Source organism: Onychomys torridus, chromosome 18 (assembly GCF_903995425.1).
Source record: "Onychomys torridus chromosome 18, mOncTor1.1, whole genome shotgun sequence".
Taxonomy (NCBI): Eukaryota; Metazoa; Chordata; class Mammalia; order Rodentia; family Cricetidae; genus Onychomys; species Onychomys torridus.
This window is the reverse complement of record NC_050460.1, coordinates 44,348,450-44,367,540: the sequence shown is the minus strand read 5'-3', so window position 1 is coordinate 44,367,540 and position 19,091 is coordinate 44,348,450. Positions and strand designations below refer to the sequence as shown.

Genomic DNA, 19,091 nt, shown 5'->3' with positions numbered 1-19,091 from the left:
TTCTTAATTATTTATTTTTAAAAGATATATTCTTGGGCTGGAGAGGTGCCTCAGAGGCTAAGAGCACTGGCAGCTCATCCAGAAGTCCTGAGTTCAATTCCCAGCAACTACATGGTGGCTCACAGCCATCTATAATGAGATCTGATGCCCTCTTCTGGTGTGTAGAAATATATGCAGACAGAACACTGTATACATAATAAATAAATAAATCTTTTAAAAAGATACATTCTTGGGTTGGGGGTTTAGCTCAGTGGTAGAGCACTTGCCTAGCAAGTGCAAGGCCCTGGGTTCGATCCTCAGCTCAAAAGAGAAAGAGAGAGAGAGAGAGAGAGAGAGAGAGAGAGAGAGAGAGAGAAGAAAAAGATGCATTCTTAATTATGTGTGTATATGTATCTGTGAGTATGTGCCCATGGAGCCCAGAAGAAGTGGAGTCCCCTGGAGCTACAGCTACAAGTGCTTGTGAGCTGCCTGCAGTGGGTGCTGGGAACCAAACTCAGGTCCTCTGTAAGAGCAGTATGCACTCCTAACAGCCGAGTCGTTTCTCCAACCCCCTAAAATGTTTTTGAAAAGAAAATACTCCTGTTTTTATTTTCATTTCCCTGAAATGGCTAGTGAGGCTGAATATATTTAACATGCTGATTTGCCTTTTGTGGTTCTGCAAATGTCATGTTTTATCCATTGTATATTTTCGAATTAGGTCACAGATTCTTCTTGGAAGAGGCCAGTGCCAAGGGCTGACAGGCTGAGAAAATGCCATTCAGGCTGGTTCCATGGCTTTGGTGACAGAAGGTCTCAGAAGCAGCCACCAGCCAGGGTTGGCCTTGTTGGGGCCCAGCCTGGAATTCTGGGAAAGCAGCCTGAGTGCATTGACTGATAGAATGTTGGGCCAGGCCTGTGTGGCTCATACCCGGAATGGCTGATGCCCCAGAAGCTCCACCTGTTGCTTGCAGTGGGGGGCAGGGCAGCTGCTTCGGGAAAAGCTGGGTGCTGCTGGGAAGCGGGAGACTCGGGGGATCTGGCTAGGCTCCCCTGGCAGTCTGAGGATCTGATTTCAGTTTGTTGTCTGTTGCTGTAGGAAAATAATGGAGGCAAGCTAATTCATAAAGTACTGGCATTTACTTAGTACATAGCTCTAAGGCGTGGGAAGTCCAAGAACATAGTGCCTTTCTGCTTGGCATCCAGTGAGCATTCTTGTATCGTAACCCAGTAGGGCATCACATGTCAAAACTCTTCCCCTCCCACTCCACATCCGCTCCAGCATTATTAAGCCCCTGATGTGGGCTAGGATGTACCTCAGCTTGCAGAGTGCTTGCCTTACACACATGCAAAGTCTGGGTTCAATCCCCAGCACAACATACACCAGGCCCATGGTGATAAGAGCCTGTAATTCTAGCACTCAGGAGGTGAAAGCCGGCAGATCAGAATATCAAGGTCATGCTTGGCTATGCAGTGAGCTCCAAGCTAGCTACCATGAGATCCCTGTCCCTAAAATATAAATAAACAAGACCGCTAATGCCCTCATGGGAACCTCAGCCTCGTGACCTCATCTGTTCCTGATGACCTCCCAAAGGACTCACTTCCAGTTACCATTACCATAGGAATTTGGGGATGAAGTTTCCAACGTGTGAGTTCTGAGGACAAACCTTCAAACAATAGCTGTTAGGGTTGGCAAGATGGCTCCGTGGGTAAAGACACTTGCCACAAAGACTGGTGACCTGAGAGGCATCCCTGAGACCCACATGGTGGGAGGAGAGAACTGACTTTCAAAAGTTGTCCTTTGGTCTACACACACACACACACACACACACACACACACACACACACACACACACTCATATACCCACATACACACATGTACACACACTCATATACACACACATACACACGTAACTTTACATTTTAAAATAAAAGCAAATGATAGCTTCTTCCAGGTGACAGCAGACTGAATCTGTCTCTGGAGAACCTAAAAGGAAGGGGCAGAATATTTGTCACCAAGAAAACACATATGGATAAGCCAGTCTAGGCCAGGGAAAGTGACACACCAGTGTTCTGCCATGTGCCAGGTTCTAAGGCCCCCAGCAGCCCTTGGTGATAGCCCGTACCACATATAAAAGAGCATCCTGTCCACCCCAGATTAGTTGTGCCAGGTCCTCATACCTACTAGATGGATGGAAAGAGTAATAGAAAAACTATCTCTTTTGTTTCTTTGTTTGTTTGTTTGTTTTTTGAGACAGGGTTTCTCTGTATAGCCTTGGTTGTCCTGGAACTCGCTCTGTAGACCAGGCTGGCCTCAAACACACAGAGATCCACCTGCCAGTGCCTCTTGAATGCTGAGATTAAAAGTATGTTCCACCATGCCCAGCTCAAGAAAGGCTATCTTATGGCCACATACCACCATGGGCGGTTGGTGCCTGGTGACCAGACCACGTGGTGCTGGACCCATGAAGATGCTTATTAAGCGTGAGCCACCAGTCAGCTGTGCCCAGGGCCATTCACACTGACTGCTGACAGCCCCACCCACAGCAAGCTGCAGAGCTGGGTCCTTCCCCAAGCTTCCATCAGAGACCCAATTCCTCAGACATTTGATGGAAACCTTGCTGGGTCCTGGAGGGCTCAACCCTGTGCTTGACGACTCCCTGGCTCCTTTCTCTACTTCCTGTATTTTAACTCAGGGCATTTCAACTTCCTCTTCCCTGCTTCTCCTTCCTGTCTCATGTACCAATCCCTCTGGGCCCTGCTCAGAAAATCGAAGGTCCTTCCCATAGTAAAATTTGAGTGTCTTTTCCCCACAGGAGGGACTATATTGTCATTTTTTTTTCTCCCTTATGAGATAGCACCAAACCTTTGTGAGGTGAACAAGAGCAGCGGGACTTCATCAGACTCAAGAGGAGGCTCCCTACAATCATCCAGACCCTTAGACACCTGCACAACCTGGACCTAGGTTAGCCTTCACCACCCCATGGCTGCCCCAAACTTCCCTGCAGTCAGGAAACAACATTCTTTCTCCCTCTCTGAGCAAGTGACCCCACCTGTTTCTCCATGACTGCTGAGAACCAGGCCTCTTGGGAGAACCCGGCCTCTTGGGAGAACCCGGCCTCTTCAGAGTGTCCTGGCTCGGAGTGTCCTGCCTCAGAGTGGCCTGGGCTACCTGCTAATGAAAGGCAACTGCGGGGGAGAGCATTGTAGGCTGCTTTTAGTAAAAGACCAAGTCTCCCTCCAATTCTATTCTCTCACGAAACCAAACCAACTGCCCCAAAGTGGCTTCTAATACACAGTTCTCATGTTTTATCTCAAGACAGAGGAGACAGGAATATAGACAGAGCAATGATTTCCTAAGTACAGAAGCTCTATTTTGTGTGACGGAAAAAAACCCCACAAATGGACAGTAGTGTCAGGACATAATATTGTGAATGTAATAAATCAATACAATTAATGAATATCATAAATATAATTATTGAATGAATACTAGGAATGTAATCAATGAATACCACAAATGTAATTAATGTCATGAGTGTAATTAAAAAATAAATTTTTTTAAAAAGGCACCAGGTGGTGGTGGTGGCGGTGGTGGTGGTGGCGACGCACGCCATTAATCCCCAGCACTCAGGAGGCAGAGCCAGGCAGATCTCTGTGAGTTCGAGGCCAGCCTGGTCTACAAATCGAGTTCCTGGAAAGGTGCAAAGCTACACAGAGAAACCCTGTCTCAAAAAACAAAACAAAACAAAAAAAGGTGTTTGCTATCAATAAACAAACAAACAAACAAACATGGGCAATCCATTAAAAAAAAAACCAAACAAACAAACAAATCCAGATACTTGTTATGTTGTCTAGGCTGGCTTTGCATGCCTGCAGGCTTCCTACCTTAGCCTTCAGAGTCCATAGGAAAATAGACGTATGCCACTGTATCAGTTTGGCTCACATTAAAGAAAAAGATTTTATTTTTATTTTTTAATTATGTATATAAGCGGACGCCTGTGTGTGGGTGAGTGCAGGTGAGTGCAGTGCCCATGGAGACCAAAGAGAGATGTGAGTGATCCAGCAAGAGCAGTGTGCGCTCTTAAGGACTGAACTGGCTCACATGAAGCACCAGACAGGTAGTCTGTGGTAGATAAAGCCCAGTGTGCGCTTGTACAACCCTTAGGATTCAGAGAAATGCACCAGGCAATTTTGTTTTGTTTTGTTTCTTGAGACAGGGTTTCTCTGTGTAGCCCTGGCTGCTTTGGACCTCACTCTGTAGACCAGGCTGGCCTTGAACTCAGAGATACACCTGCTTCTGTCTCCCGAATACTGGGATTAAAGGCATGTACCACCATTCCAGCATATTGGGCAATTTTGTTATTGTACAAACTTCACAATGATAACAATGTCCCTTGATTTAAAAAGTTGCATGAAGCAAATGCACCCTTACCATGAGATGCAATCTATTTTTAATTACATGTATTTTTTATGTACGTGTGCATAGGCCTGCCATAGCCTGAGTATGGAGGTCAGGGGACACCTTACAGGAATAGTTTCTCTCCTTCCACCAGCCATGTAGGTTCTAAGGATCAAACCCAGGTGACTGTACTTGGCAGCAAGCACCTTTATCCAGTGAGCCATTTTGGCAGCCCCCCCCCCTTTTGAGATAGGGCTGGGATAAACTCTTTATGAGGCTGAGGCTGGCTGCTTTTGCTTCCCATGTACTGGGAAGACAGATGTGACTGGCCACATCATCTGTCCTGCTCCCCCCCCCCATAATATTTCATTATGTCGCCCAGGCTGCTCTCGATAACCCTCTAGGCTCTGTCTCCTGAGGACCGGGACACAAAGTTAGCATCACCATGACTGGACCACCAACCTAACTCCACGAAACCACTGACAGAGCCTCTGGAGGAGTCCAGGCCAGTGTCAGGCATGGCAGTCACAGCTGGATTATAGTAGCCACTTACACAGAAAACGTCCAGCTATGAAGCAGAAGTGTAACTTTTACAAAGTTGGCTCATGTGGACCCTGCCATTCCCATGATTGAGTCAGGGCTGTTCCCCTCTCCTTCTCCCCCTACTAAGAGAATCAGGAGGCCTAAGTCAAAGGGGGAAACTGAGTCCCACCTCTCCAATGGCGAGAACCAGTGGCACTTCACTGTCCTGAGCCCTGGTGGAAGGACAGGACCAGGAGGGAAGGTGTGACATTCTCAGGGCAGAGGGACTCCTGTTTCTTGGCGGTGAGCCCATGTCCAATAGGGGGTCAGTCCTGAGAGTTCAACCTCAGGACTGGGGCTAACAAGATTGCTCAGTGGGTAGCGATGTTTGCTGCCAAAGCTGACAACTTGAGTTCCATCCCCAGATCCCACAAGGTGGAAGAAAGAACCCACTCCTGGAAGTGGCATGGGGTAGCGCGCGCGCGCGCGCACACACACACACACACACACACACACACACACACACACACAGAATAAATAAATGTAAATATTAAAAAATTCACTCAGTGGCCTAGAAGATAAAGGGGGAGAGAAAGCTCACATTCTAGAGCAATATGAAGAGGTGAACAATAAGAAGTGTGAGGCAAAGCAGAGAAAAATAAATGTGCCCCGTGCCGTCAGCCAACTGACCTAGCTCCTCCCCACTGCCGCCACCCATCTCTGACTCTGTGCTGAAGGCTGAAAAGGTGAAATGTCTCATTGCCCACCGTCCCTCGCTGACATCGGACCCAGAAATTAGCTTCTAGGGAGATTTTGCGTTGTGTTGTTTTTCCAATGTAAATGCACACACAGACAGGATGTGTGGAGCTGCAGAAGCCATCATGTGCCCACAAGGGAGAGCTTGGGAAACCCAAACAGAAACCAGTCCAATCTCGGACACTATAAAACAAACAGGCAGCCAAAAGCAGTAGAGTAGAGCAGGTAGCCACCAAACCGGTCCTGTAACTTCAGTAAACTCACCTAAGACCCCACTGTCCATCTGTTCAGGAAGGGTCTGCTCAAGGAAATCAAGACCCCACTGTCCATCCGTTCAGGAAGGGTCTGCTCAAGGAAATCGGGGCATTCCAGAGACAGGATTCAGGTAATGGACAGCTGCACGCACGGAACAGAGGCTCCCTTCAAGGATTTAGCCCAGTGTACTGTCTCTATGTAAAAAGGGCTCCTCCATAAAGTCTTTACTCTCTTTGGACAGGAAGGGCGATGCCTAAGATCCTTTCCACAGTCTATGCCTAGTTTATTTCCGTGTGTGTATGCTTCAGAGTGACGTGTTTTCCAAAAACAAGACAAAACAAAACAAAGAAGTAGAGGCCTGGATCCATGGCTCAGCACTCAAGAGGGCTTCCTGTTCTTGCAGGGGATTTGAGTTTGGTTCCCAGCACCCACATCTCTTGGCTCCAAGGAATCCACACCCTCTTCTGTATCCCGTGGTACCCTCACATTCATGTCCTTCACATACACACATAAATAAAATAACAATAAATCTTTAAAGGGAGAGAAATACCAGGATTCACACCTGGCCAGCCCACCTCCTGAACATTTCCCTCCTGCTCTTCAATCCAGCCCAGGGAACTTGTCTATAGATGCTATTCCTATTTCCACCACCAGGGCCCCCCACTCGGCGCTTCCAGAGCTTTTGACCTGCAGCCATGCATTTAATTACTGAATGCGGCAAAACCGCCTGGTTCTCAGGCTCTGGGAAGAGCTAGGTTAGGCCAGGGGACAGGAAAACAACAGAGTATGGAGCAGGGCTGGGACCACTTATTGAGAAAAAGACTCATAGCCACCTGTGGTCTAGCTAGAAAGTCCAGGCTGGAGGTGGGTCAGACCCCCCACTGACTTGTGGGGTGACAGGGTTTGAGGATGGGCCTAGAAGAGGATTTCCTGGGAGAAGCAGCTCCAGGAACAGGGCTGAGTGCCAAAGGGGGGATTTCCATGGTCAGTTGGGGGAAGGATGGAGCAGATCTGTGTCTGGAAGACAGCTGCTCCCAGGGACCCCTGAGTTCCACCCCGGGCTGCTGACTTTCCAGGATGCAGACTATCATCCTTACACACTCACTTGCACGTTTTTGTTTTGTGTTTTATTCAGACAGGGTCTCCCATGTAACCTTGGCTGGCCTGGAACTCACAATGGAAACCAGACTGGCCTCAAGCTCAAGAGATCCGCTTGCCTCTGCCTCCCGTGTGCAGGGATTAAAGGAGCGCGTTAGGATGCAACCGCAACCACAAATCACTTGCACTTTTTTGTTTTGTTTTGCTTGTGCGCCCCCCTCCCCCGCCTCCCAGACAGGGTCTCACCGTGCAGCTCTGGCCATCCTGGAATTCACGATGTAGATCAGACTAGTCTCGAACTCACAAATATCCTCCTGCCTCTGCCTCCCAAAGTGCTTCACTTGCACTTTTAACACCGACCATCTGTAGTTAGTCTTACCTCTTTCTCACGGTATTCTTTGACAACAATGGAAAGCACGCTTTATTTTTGAGGGTGCTTAGAAACCCAGGCTCTTAGGCAAGCGCCCTACCATTGAACTGCAGCGCCAGCGCCCGAAAGCCTGCTTTCTAATATGGAACTGGGAAAGCTCACCCTTACTCCAGGGTCTCTCCAGGCCTTAAGCTCCTAGGCCGGACTCGGGGAGCAGGGTGTCTCAGCGCGGGAGCGCTCGCTCCTACAAGTCTCGCCCCCTCCCCTCTCCGGGTCTATGCTGTGTCTGGAGCTGAAGACACGCCCCCGACACGCCCCCTCGCTTCCATTGGCCGCCGGCATTGTCCGCTCCCTGGCCCGAGCGGTGATTGCGGCTTGCCTGTGTCAGTCCCGGGAGAACGCGCGGGTGGCGGGGCAGGCCGCGGGACAGCCGCAGGTGGGGCCTGGAGCGGTGGCCGGACCTGCGCAGCCCCGTAGCCCCGCGCGGGAGCCACGATGCCCCGCGGGGACTCGGAGCAGGTGCGCTACTGCGCGCGCTTCTCCTACCTTTGGCTCAAGTTCTCTCTCATCGTCTATTCCACCGTATTCTGGGTGAGTGATCGGGATGGAGTCGGTGGGCCGGGGTTGGAGGTTGGGGAGCAGCGGGGAGGAGGAGGGTATGGCATGTTCCACACTCCTTTGATGGCCCTCACACCCGATCCGGGGTTGGGTCCAGCTTTAGTCCCTCCAGGGAGGCCGCCGGGAGTGCGCAGCGGCTCCTCTCCCCACTTCCCTGGGAAGCGGGATGTTGTAGCGGGCCCCAGCTCAGCTCGAGTGCAGCCGCCCAGTTCCCAGCTTTAGAGCAGTTGCCCACAGGACGCCACTTTGTCCACCCGTGCTGCTGCTCACCTATGAACACCTACCTGATGGGGTCTGTTTCGTCAGCCGTGCCCCCTGTGCATCCTCTGGTGGCTTGGTAGGCGGTGGGTAAGATGTTGGCCGCGCCCACCACGCTTGCAGGGTGTGACTCCCCATCAGCATAGCGAGAGGTGGTCAGCTTTTGTGCTTGTAGACACCTGGATTCCAAGTCTGGTCTCTGGTTACTTGCCTGAGCCTTCCCTCTAGCTTCCCTTGGGCGTCTTGCTTTCCTCCTTGATGGGAAGAGGATGCACCTGCCTTCTTGTTGGAGGGGGACGTTCCACTGTGCGGCTCCTTGGTCACTGTTTTCCTGAGTTCTGGCATTGCTCCCGAAGATCGGGATTGCAGTGGTTATGCACAGCCAGGCTTTGAATACTGCCCGCGACATTCTGAGTGGTCTGGAGAAGTTCCTTCATTTTTCTGACCATAGTTTTCTCATCTGTAATCGGAGACAGTAATTATTCAACCTTTGGATGGTTGTGGAAATAAAATGAAAGTAGTCCAAGATGAGATCACAGAGGGCTCAAAAATGGGAGATAATAATATTATTTATTACTACTGTTGTTTTTGATGTTTTGAGACAGGATCGCTCTGTGTACCTGCCTCTGTCACTCAAGTGCTGGCATTAAAGTCATGTGCAACCACACCTAACCATTATTATTATTGTTGTTGTTGTTGTGTGTCTCACTGTAGCTCAGTCTAGTTGTTGTTGTTGTTGTTGTTGTTGTTGTTGTTGGTGGTGGTGGTGGTGGTGGTGGTGGTGGGTGTGTGTGTGTTTGCTCTTTTTTTTTTTTTTTTTTTGAGACAGGGTCTTATGCATTTCTGGCTGGCCTAGAACTCACTATATAGTCCAGGCTAATCTTGAACTCATAGTAATCCTCCTGCCTTAGCCTCCCAAGTACTGGAATTACAGTTGTAAGATACCATGTCTGGCACCATTAATGTTATTATGGGCAAAGAATCTAGACATGGATGGTATATGCTACCCCAAGGGACTTTCTTTTTCTTTCAGATAGGGTTTTACATGTCTAGACTGGTGCCCAAATCACTGTGTAGCTGACAGTGACCTTGAATTCCTAACCCCTCTCCCCCGTGTTTCTACCTTCTACCTACCGGGCACTGGGACCACAGGGGTGTGCCACCACCCTTGGCTTACCAAGGCATTTTAGAATAACTGGATCTCAGTCTAGGCTTGAGGATATCTTTCCACAGGCTGGCTCTACCCTCACCTCTACGGAATAGGCCCCTGCCTCCAGTGTGTACTTAGGCTTGTCCAGAGATCCCAAAGTGTCCCCTGAAAATAAGTCCCTTGCTCCCTCTTCTTTCTCTCTCTTTGTCTTCCTCCTCCTCCTCTTCCTCAGCTCCCCCTTGCATCTCTTCTGTTAGCAGGAGCTGCTGGGCTGGCCATTAAGGCTGACTTTGAATGGGACCCCTTTGTGAGGCAACCCTGCTGCAGCCAGCAGATCTTGATTCCAGTCCTGCTTCGTCCCAGACTCACCGGCATATCGTAGGCAAATGATATCTCTGTTCGGGGTCTCAGAATTGTTCATTCTAGTCTTTGGCTAGCTTCCAGCCCTGTTCTCTGACTCCAGGGACCCTGAAAGAAAGATAAGCAGGAGAGCTAGGGCCCCGAGGGTGGAGGGTGGAGGGGAGACGTGGGGTTGTAAGTTGCAGGGAGGTTGAAGGCGGGGGGTCGATGATTTGAGCTGTGCAATTCAGAGATCCTCACCCAAAGTCGCATCAGAATGAACTGGGATGTTTCCAGCACGACAGATCCCCGTGCCTTGGTACAAGTCTTTATTAAACTTGTACCTCAGCTTCCCACACCGATGCCGTGGGCTGCAGACAGCCAGCACCGGAGACCACAGTGATCCTGCTCAGCCTTGCCTTGCCTAAATCAGATAGAAGGAAAGGCTACGGTAAAGGGTGGAAAGGTGGGGGTCCCAGTCTTTCTCCTCCTCTTCGATGTGTAGCCACTGGCCGGGCCTCGTCACATCTTCCTTCTTTCACGGGTAAAATGGAAATGCGCTATAGTCGACAGCATCCCCTTTTAGGACTAGCCATGAGAACAGACGAGGAAAGAGCTATGTGTGGTGGGCCTCTCAGCACTCAGGAGGGCTTCAGGCCAGAAGATCCCAAGTTCAAGGCCTGTTGAAGCTACAGAGTGAGTTTAAAAGCAGCCTGGGCAACTTAGTGAGACTGTCTCAAAATAAAAAGTGAGGGTTGGGGATTTAGCTCAGTGGTAGAGCGCTCGCCTAGCAAGCGCAAGGCCCTGGGTTTGATCCTCAGCTAAAAATAAATAAATAAATAGATAAAAAGTGAGAAAAGGACTGGGGGTGTAGCTCAGTGGTAGAGTATCTGCCTAGCATGTGGGGAGCTCTGTGTTCAATCCGCAGCACTACAGAAAACCCCCTGAAACGTCACCAAAACTGAAGGCAGACACAGTTATATGAAGCCACATAAGCTTGCAAGGTCAGAGCTGTTGTCCCCTGCAGCCCCCGTAGACACCCACAGGCTCTTGCTTTGCTTTTCTTGAGACTGAGCAGGACCCAGAACTTGGAACTTTCCCTCTCTAGCCAACTGAGCTCGTTGTATTCCCATCCCCAGCTTAAGTATTTCTGCTTAAAAATATCTCTCTACCCAGGCCAAGAGCTCAGCTGCAGGGCAGGGCTGCTGCGGCGGCTCCAGGTGCCAGAATGTGGCTGCAGGGTGGTGGCCACTGCAGGTTAAGTAATCTGTCTGCCTTGAGTTTGCTGCTAATTGGAAGCCATTTATGGAAAAACCCATTATCTTGATGCCATCTCCTGCCTCACCCCTGGCAAGAGGATGGGTGGGGGCAAGGGTTACTCACTTAATAAACCGGAAGTGTGAATGCTTGCATTTCTGTCCATAAAGAGCAAGGCGGTGGTGGTGCATGTCCTTAATCCCAGCACTCAGGAGGCAGAAGCAGGTGGATCTCTGTGGTCTACAGAGTTCCAGGACAGCCAGAGCTGTTACACAGAGAAACTCTGTCTCAAAACAAACAAACAAACAAACAACCCAAACCAAAACAACAACAACAAAAACAAGGTGCCCAGACCCTAAGTTCTTTTTAAAATAGGATTTATTTATTTTTATTTGGTGAATAAGTGTTTTGTCTACATGGATGTCTGTGTGCCTGGTGCCTACGGAGGCCAGAAGAGTAAGTCAGATTCCCATACTGGAGTTACAGATAGTTGTAAGCTGCCAGATGGGTGCTGGAATCGAATCCAGATCCTCTGGAAGAGCAGCCAGTGCTCTTAACCACTGAACCATCTCTCCAGCTCATGAGAATGAATTCTTAATCTTCCTGCATTTACCTCTGAAATCCTGGGATGCAGGCATGCGTCACCATGCCCAGCTTGCAAATGGTTTTCCTTATAAATTATCATTGACAGAAAATGCATGCCATCATGTACAAATTAAAAGTAGAAAGGGGGTGTCTAAGGGTTTTCATTGCCATGAAGAGACACCATGACCATAGCAACTCTTTTTTTAAAAAAATATATTTATTTATTAAAATTTTTTTCATTTTACATACCAACCTCAGTTCCCCCTCCCTCCCCTTCTCCCGCCTCCTCACCTCCCTCCAACTCTGCCCCCATTCACTCCTCAGAGTGGGTAAGGCCTCCCATGGTAGTCAACAAAGTCTGGCATACCAAGTTGAAGGAGAGCCTAGCCCCTCCCCATTGTATCAAGGCTGAGCAAGGTATCCCACCACAGGGAATGGGTTCCAATAAGCCAGTTCATGCACCTGGGATAAGTCCTGGTCCTGCTGCCAGGGACCCCCACAACAGATCAAGCCACACAACTGTCACCCACGTTCAGCAAGTCTAGTTAAGTCTAGTTTGTTCCCATGTAGCTTCCCGGACTGTCAGTCCAGAGTCAGTGAGCTCCAGCTATCCAGCTAGTACCAGTCAGCTGTCTCTGTGGGTTTCCCCATCATGATCTTGACCACCTTCTTCTTCTTCTTCTTCTTCTTCTTCTTCTTCTTCTTCTTCTTCTTCTTCTTCTTCTTCTTCTTCTCTTCTTCTTCTCTTCCTCCTCCTCCTCTTCCTCCTCCTCCTCTTCCTCCTCCTCCTCTTCCTCCTCCTCCTCTTCCTCCTCCTCCTCTTCCTCCTCCTCCTCTTCCTCCTCCTTCTCCTCCTCCTCCTCCTCCTCCTCCTCCTTCTCCTCCTCCTCCTTCTCCTCCTTCTCCTCCTCCTCCTCCTCCTCCTCCTTCTCCTCCTCCTCCTTCTCCTTCTTTTTTGAATGCCGAATGCTGTTTATTGAAGGAGGGAGGTCTTAAATACAGGCTTACAGCACAATGGGAGAACCCCGGTGGGCAGAAGTTCGCTTCTGATTTTTTTTTTTTTTTTTTGAGCTGAGGATCGAACCCTGAGCCTTGCACGCTTGCTAGGCCAGCGCTCTACCACTGAACTAAATCCCCAACCCTGCTTCTGATATTTTACAATCTTGCATCTAAGCTGTTAACACCCAATATGCTGGATTCACAGACAAGGAGCTTCCCTTAAGCATTCAGGAGGGTAGAATCTCACAGGAAATTAGCATAGGGATGATATCATGATCAAGGTCAGTAAGCAATGCAACAGTTACCCAAAACGGGAGCCAGGGCCCTACGGGTCCCCTCCTATTACTAAAAAATGAACTTCTGACTTAGGTTGTGTGGGACGTCAGCAGGTCACCTTACCCATCATGGAGACACCTGTCCAGGCCACACAGGCGTTCTGTCTTAGGTTGGTGAGCACCCCCCAGGCATTACCCGTCTCTGAATACTCATTATCATACAGGCTCAATTGTGTGAGAGCTGCAGAGTTAACTGTTGCCAAAGATCTCTAAGTGGTGCTGGGCTTGCAATCTGTGTGTTCGACACAGAAAAGACCAACAGAAGTCTTAACTCACCCATACCCGATAGGCTAAAGGCAACTGAGCCATTCCCTTCCTTAACGAGCCTTACTGCAAACTGGAGTCCTCATGATGGGAAGCATGGCAGCATGCAGACAGACAGTGTTAGAGCTGAGAGTGTTACATCATGCAGGCAACAGGAAGTCAACCGACCACTGGGTGGTACCCTGAACATAGGAAACCTCAAAGTCCACCCTTACAGTGATACACTTCCTTCAACAAGGCCATACCTACTGCAACAAAGCCACACCTCCTAAAAGTGCCACTCCCTGTGAGATTATGGGGGCCAATGACATTCAAACTACCACATTCCACTCTCTGGCCTCCATAAGCTTGTAACAATATTATAATGCAAAATGCATTTAGTCCAGTTTCAGAAGTCTCCATAGTCTATAACAGTCTCAAAGTTTAAAAGTCCAAAGTTCAAAATCTCTTCGGAGATTCATGAAATCTCTCTCTCTCTCTCTTTTTTTTTTTTTTTTTTTTTGAGACAGAGTTTCTCTGTAGTTTTGGTGCCTGCCCTAGATCTCACTCTGTAGCCCAGGCTGGCCTGGAACTCAGAGAGATCCACCTGGCTCTGCCTCCCAAGTGCGGGGATTAAAGGCGTGTGCCACCACCACCTGGTTTCATGCAATCTCTTAACTGTAATCCCCTATAAAATAAAAATCAAAAAGCAGATCACATACTTCCAACCCATAATGGCACAGGATATACATTGCCATTCCAAAACACAGGGAAGGGAGCATCGTGAGGAAATACCGGACCAAAGCAAGACTGAAGACCAGCTAGGCAAACTCCAAACTCTTCAGATCTCCAACTCCGTTCAGCTTTGTTGACTGCAACACACTTCTTTCTCTTGGGCTGGTTCCAATTCCTGTTAGCAGCTCTCCTCAGGAGGAGATGACTGGCATCTCTAACATCTTGGCGTCTCCAAGACAATCTAGGCTTCAACTTCACAGCTTCACACAATGGCCTCTCTACTAGGCCTCCATCAGGGACACCCCTGACCTATGCCTGGCCTCAGTGACTTTCTTTAGGTGCAGAGGCAAATTCCACAACCTATTTCTTCTATGCTTAACTCTAAAGTCAGAGCCATGTTGTACATCTTCATTAGCTTTTTGTCCTTCACTGACTAAGCTTAGCTGTCCTGGAACTTGCTCTGTAGACCAGGCTGGCCTCGAACTCAGAGATCCACCAGCCTCTGCCTTCCCAGTGCTGGCTGGGATTACAGGCTTGAACCACCACATCAGCTCTAAGCATTTCTTTAATTCACAGGTTGGAAAATTAGCTGGGTGGGGTCTTGCCCGGAGGTCACCACTTTCTTCCTTTATTTCTTAATCCATTTATCTCCTTGAACACAGAATTGTAGTTGGCATTTTCTTTGGGCTGTCAACCAGCTCCCAAATAAAGACACGGAGACTTATTTTTAATCATGACTGCTTGACCTTAGTTTATGCTTGTCTCACTAGCTCTTTTAACGTAATTTAACCCATTTCTATTCATCCATATTTTTGCCTTAGGGCTTTTTTATCTTTCTTTCATGCTGTATGACCTACTTTCCTGCTTTCTCCCTGTCTGTCTGTCTGTCTGGCCCCTGGCGTCTCCCTGGCATCTCTTTTTCTTTCTTCCTGAAGCCTAAATTTTTCCTTCTATTTCCTCTTTCTGCCTATACCTCCTTCTTCACTATTGGCTGTTTGGCTTTTTATTAGACCAATCAGGTGCCTTAGGCAGGCAAGGTAAAACAGCAACACATCTTTACATAATAAACCAATGCAACACATCTTTGCATCGCTAAACAAATATTCTGCATCACAGAATTCACAACCAGAACACTTCCTGGTACTTTTTTTCTCCTCAAAATTTTCATTGTGTAATTTACCCTGCTCAGCTTGCTCCTTTTCATCATACATCTTCATTAGAGTCACCACTAAAAACCATACGACAGAGCCTATGCTAGGATGTTTTGAGATTTCATCTGCCAACAAAATTAATCCAAAATTCTTCACTGTAGCCTCAGGCAGACTCTTTAGACAAGGGCACAAGGCAGCCTCTTTCTTCACCAAAACATCACAATAATGATCTCTAGGCTACATACTAAAATTCTTCTCCTCTGAAACCTCTTGAGTGAGCACCCCACACTTCATCAAAGCTCACTCAGCACCACTGTCTTCCATGTTCCTACTCATATGGCCCATTAAGCAGCGCTTAAAACATTCAACTGCTTTTTTAAATTGCAGTCTCCCAAAGTTCACATTACTGCAAACAAAAGCATAGTCAGACCTATCATGGCAATACCCCACTCCTGGTACCAACTTCTGTCTTAGGTTTTCATTGCTGTGAAGAGTCACCATGACCACAGCAACTCTCATAAAGAAAATATTGAATTGGGGTGGCTTGCTTATAGTTTCAGAGGTCCAGTCCATTATCATCATGGTGAGGAGTATGGCGCCAGGCAGGCAGATTTGGTGCTGGAGCTGAGAGTGCTATATCATGCAGGCAACAGGAAACCAACTGACCACTAGGTAGTTTCCTGAGCATCGGAAACCTCAAAGTCCGTCCCCACAGGGACAGCTTCTTCCAACAAGCCCACACCTCCTAAAAGTGCCACTTCCTATGAGATTATGGGGGCCAATGACATTCAGATTACCACAGAGGATCCGAGAGATGGCTCAGCCTGACATCCCGAGTTTGATCTCTGGAACTCACTTAAAGGTAGAAGAAGAAAACTCTCTCTACAGAGTTGTTCTCTAAGCTCACATATGCCGTGTGACCCATGTACCCACACAAGTAGAAAAGGAGTAGGGCCTTTGTCTCAAAAATAAAAAAATGAAGATGATGGCCAGTGGCAACCTGCTCTCCCCTTCCTGCTTTGTCTTATACTGACGGGCCTCTGCTACTAGTTTATCTTTTATTTCTGAGGTATCCAAGGCAAAGGATGGCCTGGGCACAAGTATGCCTATGCAGTATATAATATTTATTTATATACGTATATACAGACATACACCCACTCTGTATAGAGAGTGGTGGGGAGTCTCTCATCTTTTCATTGAATGCTTTAATGCTTTTATTTATTTCTTGTGGGGGCAAGCCCTCAGATATCTCAGGCTGGCATGGCATTCTCTAAGTACCCGAGGATGACTTTGAACTTCCGATCCTCCTAGGTGCTAGAATTACAGGTGTCCACCGCCACACCCAGTTTATATGATGCTAACAATTGAACCCAGGGCTTTGTGCTTGCTAGGCAAACATGACTGACCAAACCAAATCACCAGGATTTTGCTCAAAGTAAAATCTTTGTAAATTTTAAATAACTGCCGGGGTCTGCCTCTGGCTTTTAATTATTTTTTTTATTATGTTTTACTATGTGTTTATGGTATGTGGGTATATGCATGTGTTGGAGGTACCACATCTTGCATTTTGGAGGTCAGAGGACAATTTTATGGAGCTGGTAATCTCCTTCTACCTTTTCTGGGGCTCAAACTCAGATTGTTGAGGTTGCAAGGTAAAAGCTTTTACCCACTGAGCCATCTCATGAGCCCCAAGGGGATGCATCTTTCTATTTGATGGTCTTATGGACTCCATTCTAGGCTGTGCCAAAGTTTATATAATCTGGCCACGGCTGGGGATTTCTGTGGTTGTTTCCAATCCGTTGTTGCTGTGGGTAATACAGGGGAACTGTGTTTAAGTTTGCATATGTGTGTACATGATAATTTTTGTATCTGTTTTTAAGTTTGCTTATGTGTGTATACGGGGTAATTTTCAGAAGAATTGCTGGGGTGAAGGGCATGTGGATGTGTCACTCAATACAGAAACATCTACACCTGTATGGTTCCATGTGTTTTGGAAAAGCTAGCTGTGTGCCTGTAGCCAATCTTTAGCCAGTAAGAAAGGACAGCCAAAGCCAGAAGTCCCCTCCTGCTCTCTTCAGTCACCACGACCTAATACTGCTGCAGTCATTTCTGGAACTTAGAGCCTTGGTGGGCAGCAATGCTAATTTGTCATTGACAGATTTCCTTCTCCCTCTTTGCCCCGCCCCCCTCCTGCAGCAGCTCTTAAGTTCTGATGTTGTTAAATTGTCCTGTATAGAAATAATGTTAATTATAATATGTTTTAAAATTATATTTCTTTTCTTTTTTTATTTTTTTCAAGTTAGGGCTGTACTCTGTGGCCCAGACTACCCTTAACCTCATGGCAATCTTTGGGCCTCTCAGCCTCCTGAGTGCTGGCATTATAGACATGTATCACCAGGCCTAGCTTCACATACTTCTTTAAACTGATTTATTTTCCAAATGTTAATTAACTAATTAATTACTTTTTAGACAGGGTCTCACTATGAAGTCCTTGACGGCCTGGCTAAAGACTATGTGGGCCTCGAACTCACAGATCCTCCTGCCGCTGCCTCTTCTCTCCTCCCTCTGCCTCCTCCCTTTCCCTCCTCCCAGGGAGACATGTGCCACAACACTCAGTCCAATTTTATTTATTTCTTGAGACAGAGTCATATGTAGTAGTCCAGACCAGTCTTGATGTGGCCCAAACTGACCCTGAAGTTGCTCTGAATCTTAAATTGCAGATCCTCCTGCCTCTGACTCCAGAGTGCTGGGGTCAAAGGCACACACTACCTCACCAGCTTTTGATTTGTTTTAAAAGAAGATGGTAGATGTTTACTACCTCTGAGAAACCAGCACCCCATCACAGACAGCAGACAACAATAAATGAGCATAATAGTTTAGGGAAATGGCGAACAGGGTTATAGAGAGCATCCTGGCTTGATGTGGTGGCTGTTGAGGTCCATGACCTCTGTGTTCACTCTGTGATCAAAGGCAGGTTCAAAAGTGCCCGAAGCCTGAGGGCACATATGTTACACCTAAGACCCTGAGCCACCGATACTGATGTCCCTGGCCCACACCACGGGGGCTCCTTGGAAGGATGTGTTCAAGATCACCCCCTCGGATCTGGCCTAAGGCCCCCAGGTTTCTCTTCAGCCCATGTTCCCTCCTTCTCACCATATCCCCAAGCTGTCACTGTGAGTCTCATCCAGAGGCACCCAGAGCCTCCTATTCCCATGTGAACTATTGTCACACATGTGCCCCGAGACCACAGGGCCTCACCTCTAATTTTAGCATTGCCCAGAATGTCCTGAAGATCTGTTTACACACTGCTTTTTCTTGCTGGGCTTTGGGCTCCAAGAGGCCAGGGGTGTGGCTCTGCATACCAGGTTAGGGCTGAGCATGCAAGAGGAGAAGGTGAGCCTCGTGTGTGAGGGTGATGGAGTTTCACCTACACCCACAAGGCCAGGATCGGACCCAGGACAAAGCTGAGCCTGGCAGCTGAATCCCTGCTGTTGGCCAGCTTTCGAGGCTTTGAACTTGAAGTGGGCTAATCTGAACTCATGGACACTCACTGGCTGTCTAGAAAGCCAAGCCTGTTGGGCCAGGGAGTGTGTGTAGTGTCATTGAGGAATCAGAAAGAGAAGAAGCTGCTGTGGTGGCGGTGAATGGGGAGAGCAAGTGGCCGACATCATGAGTGTAGGAGGAAATAGGAACAAATTGTCTTCTCTAAGGATGGGCCAGTCTTCCAAGCCTTCCTCTGATTCTTCTTTGGTCTTAAAAGGTTTATGTATTTATTTATTTATTACGTGTATGTGTGTGGGCCTGAATGAGTTTATGCACACGGCCTGTATGTATGTGTGTGTCCGAGGAGGTCAGAGAGGGTGTCAGAGCTATTGGAACTGGATTTACAGGCAGTTGTGAACTGCCCGATATGTGTGCTAGGAACCGAACTTGGGAGTAGCAAATACTATTAACCACTGAACCACCTTTCAAGTCCCCTTTCCTTTCTTGTTTAACTTTTTTTTTTTTTTTTTTTGACAAGGTCTCATGTCGTTCAGGTTTCAAA

The 19,091-nt window shown here is 48.0% G+C and overlaps 1 protein-coding gene across 1 annotated transcript in view; it reads left to right on the top strand.

Annotated features, from left to right (window-relative positions):
• Window positions 1–7,750: 7,750 nt before the first annotated feature.
• Tspan15 (tetraspanin 15) overlaps window positions 7,751–19,091 on the top strand; it is a 48,248-nt gene continuing 36,907 nt past the window's right edge. The window contains exon 1 of the mRNA XM_036168396.1: window positions 7,751–7,967. Within this exon, the coding sequence (XP_036024289.1) occupies window positions 7,872–7,967 (96 nt within the window). The 5' untranslated portion in view covers window positions 7,751–7,871. The remainder of the gene's footprint in view (window positions 7,968–19,091) is intronic.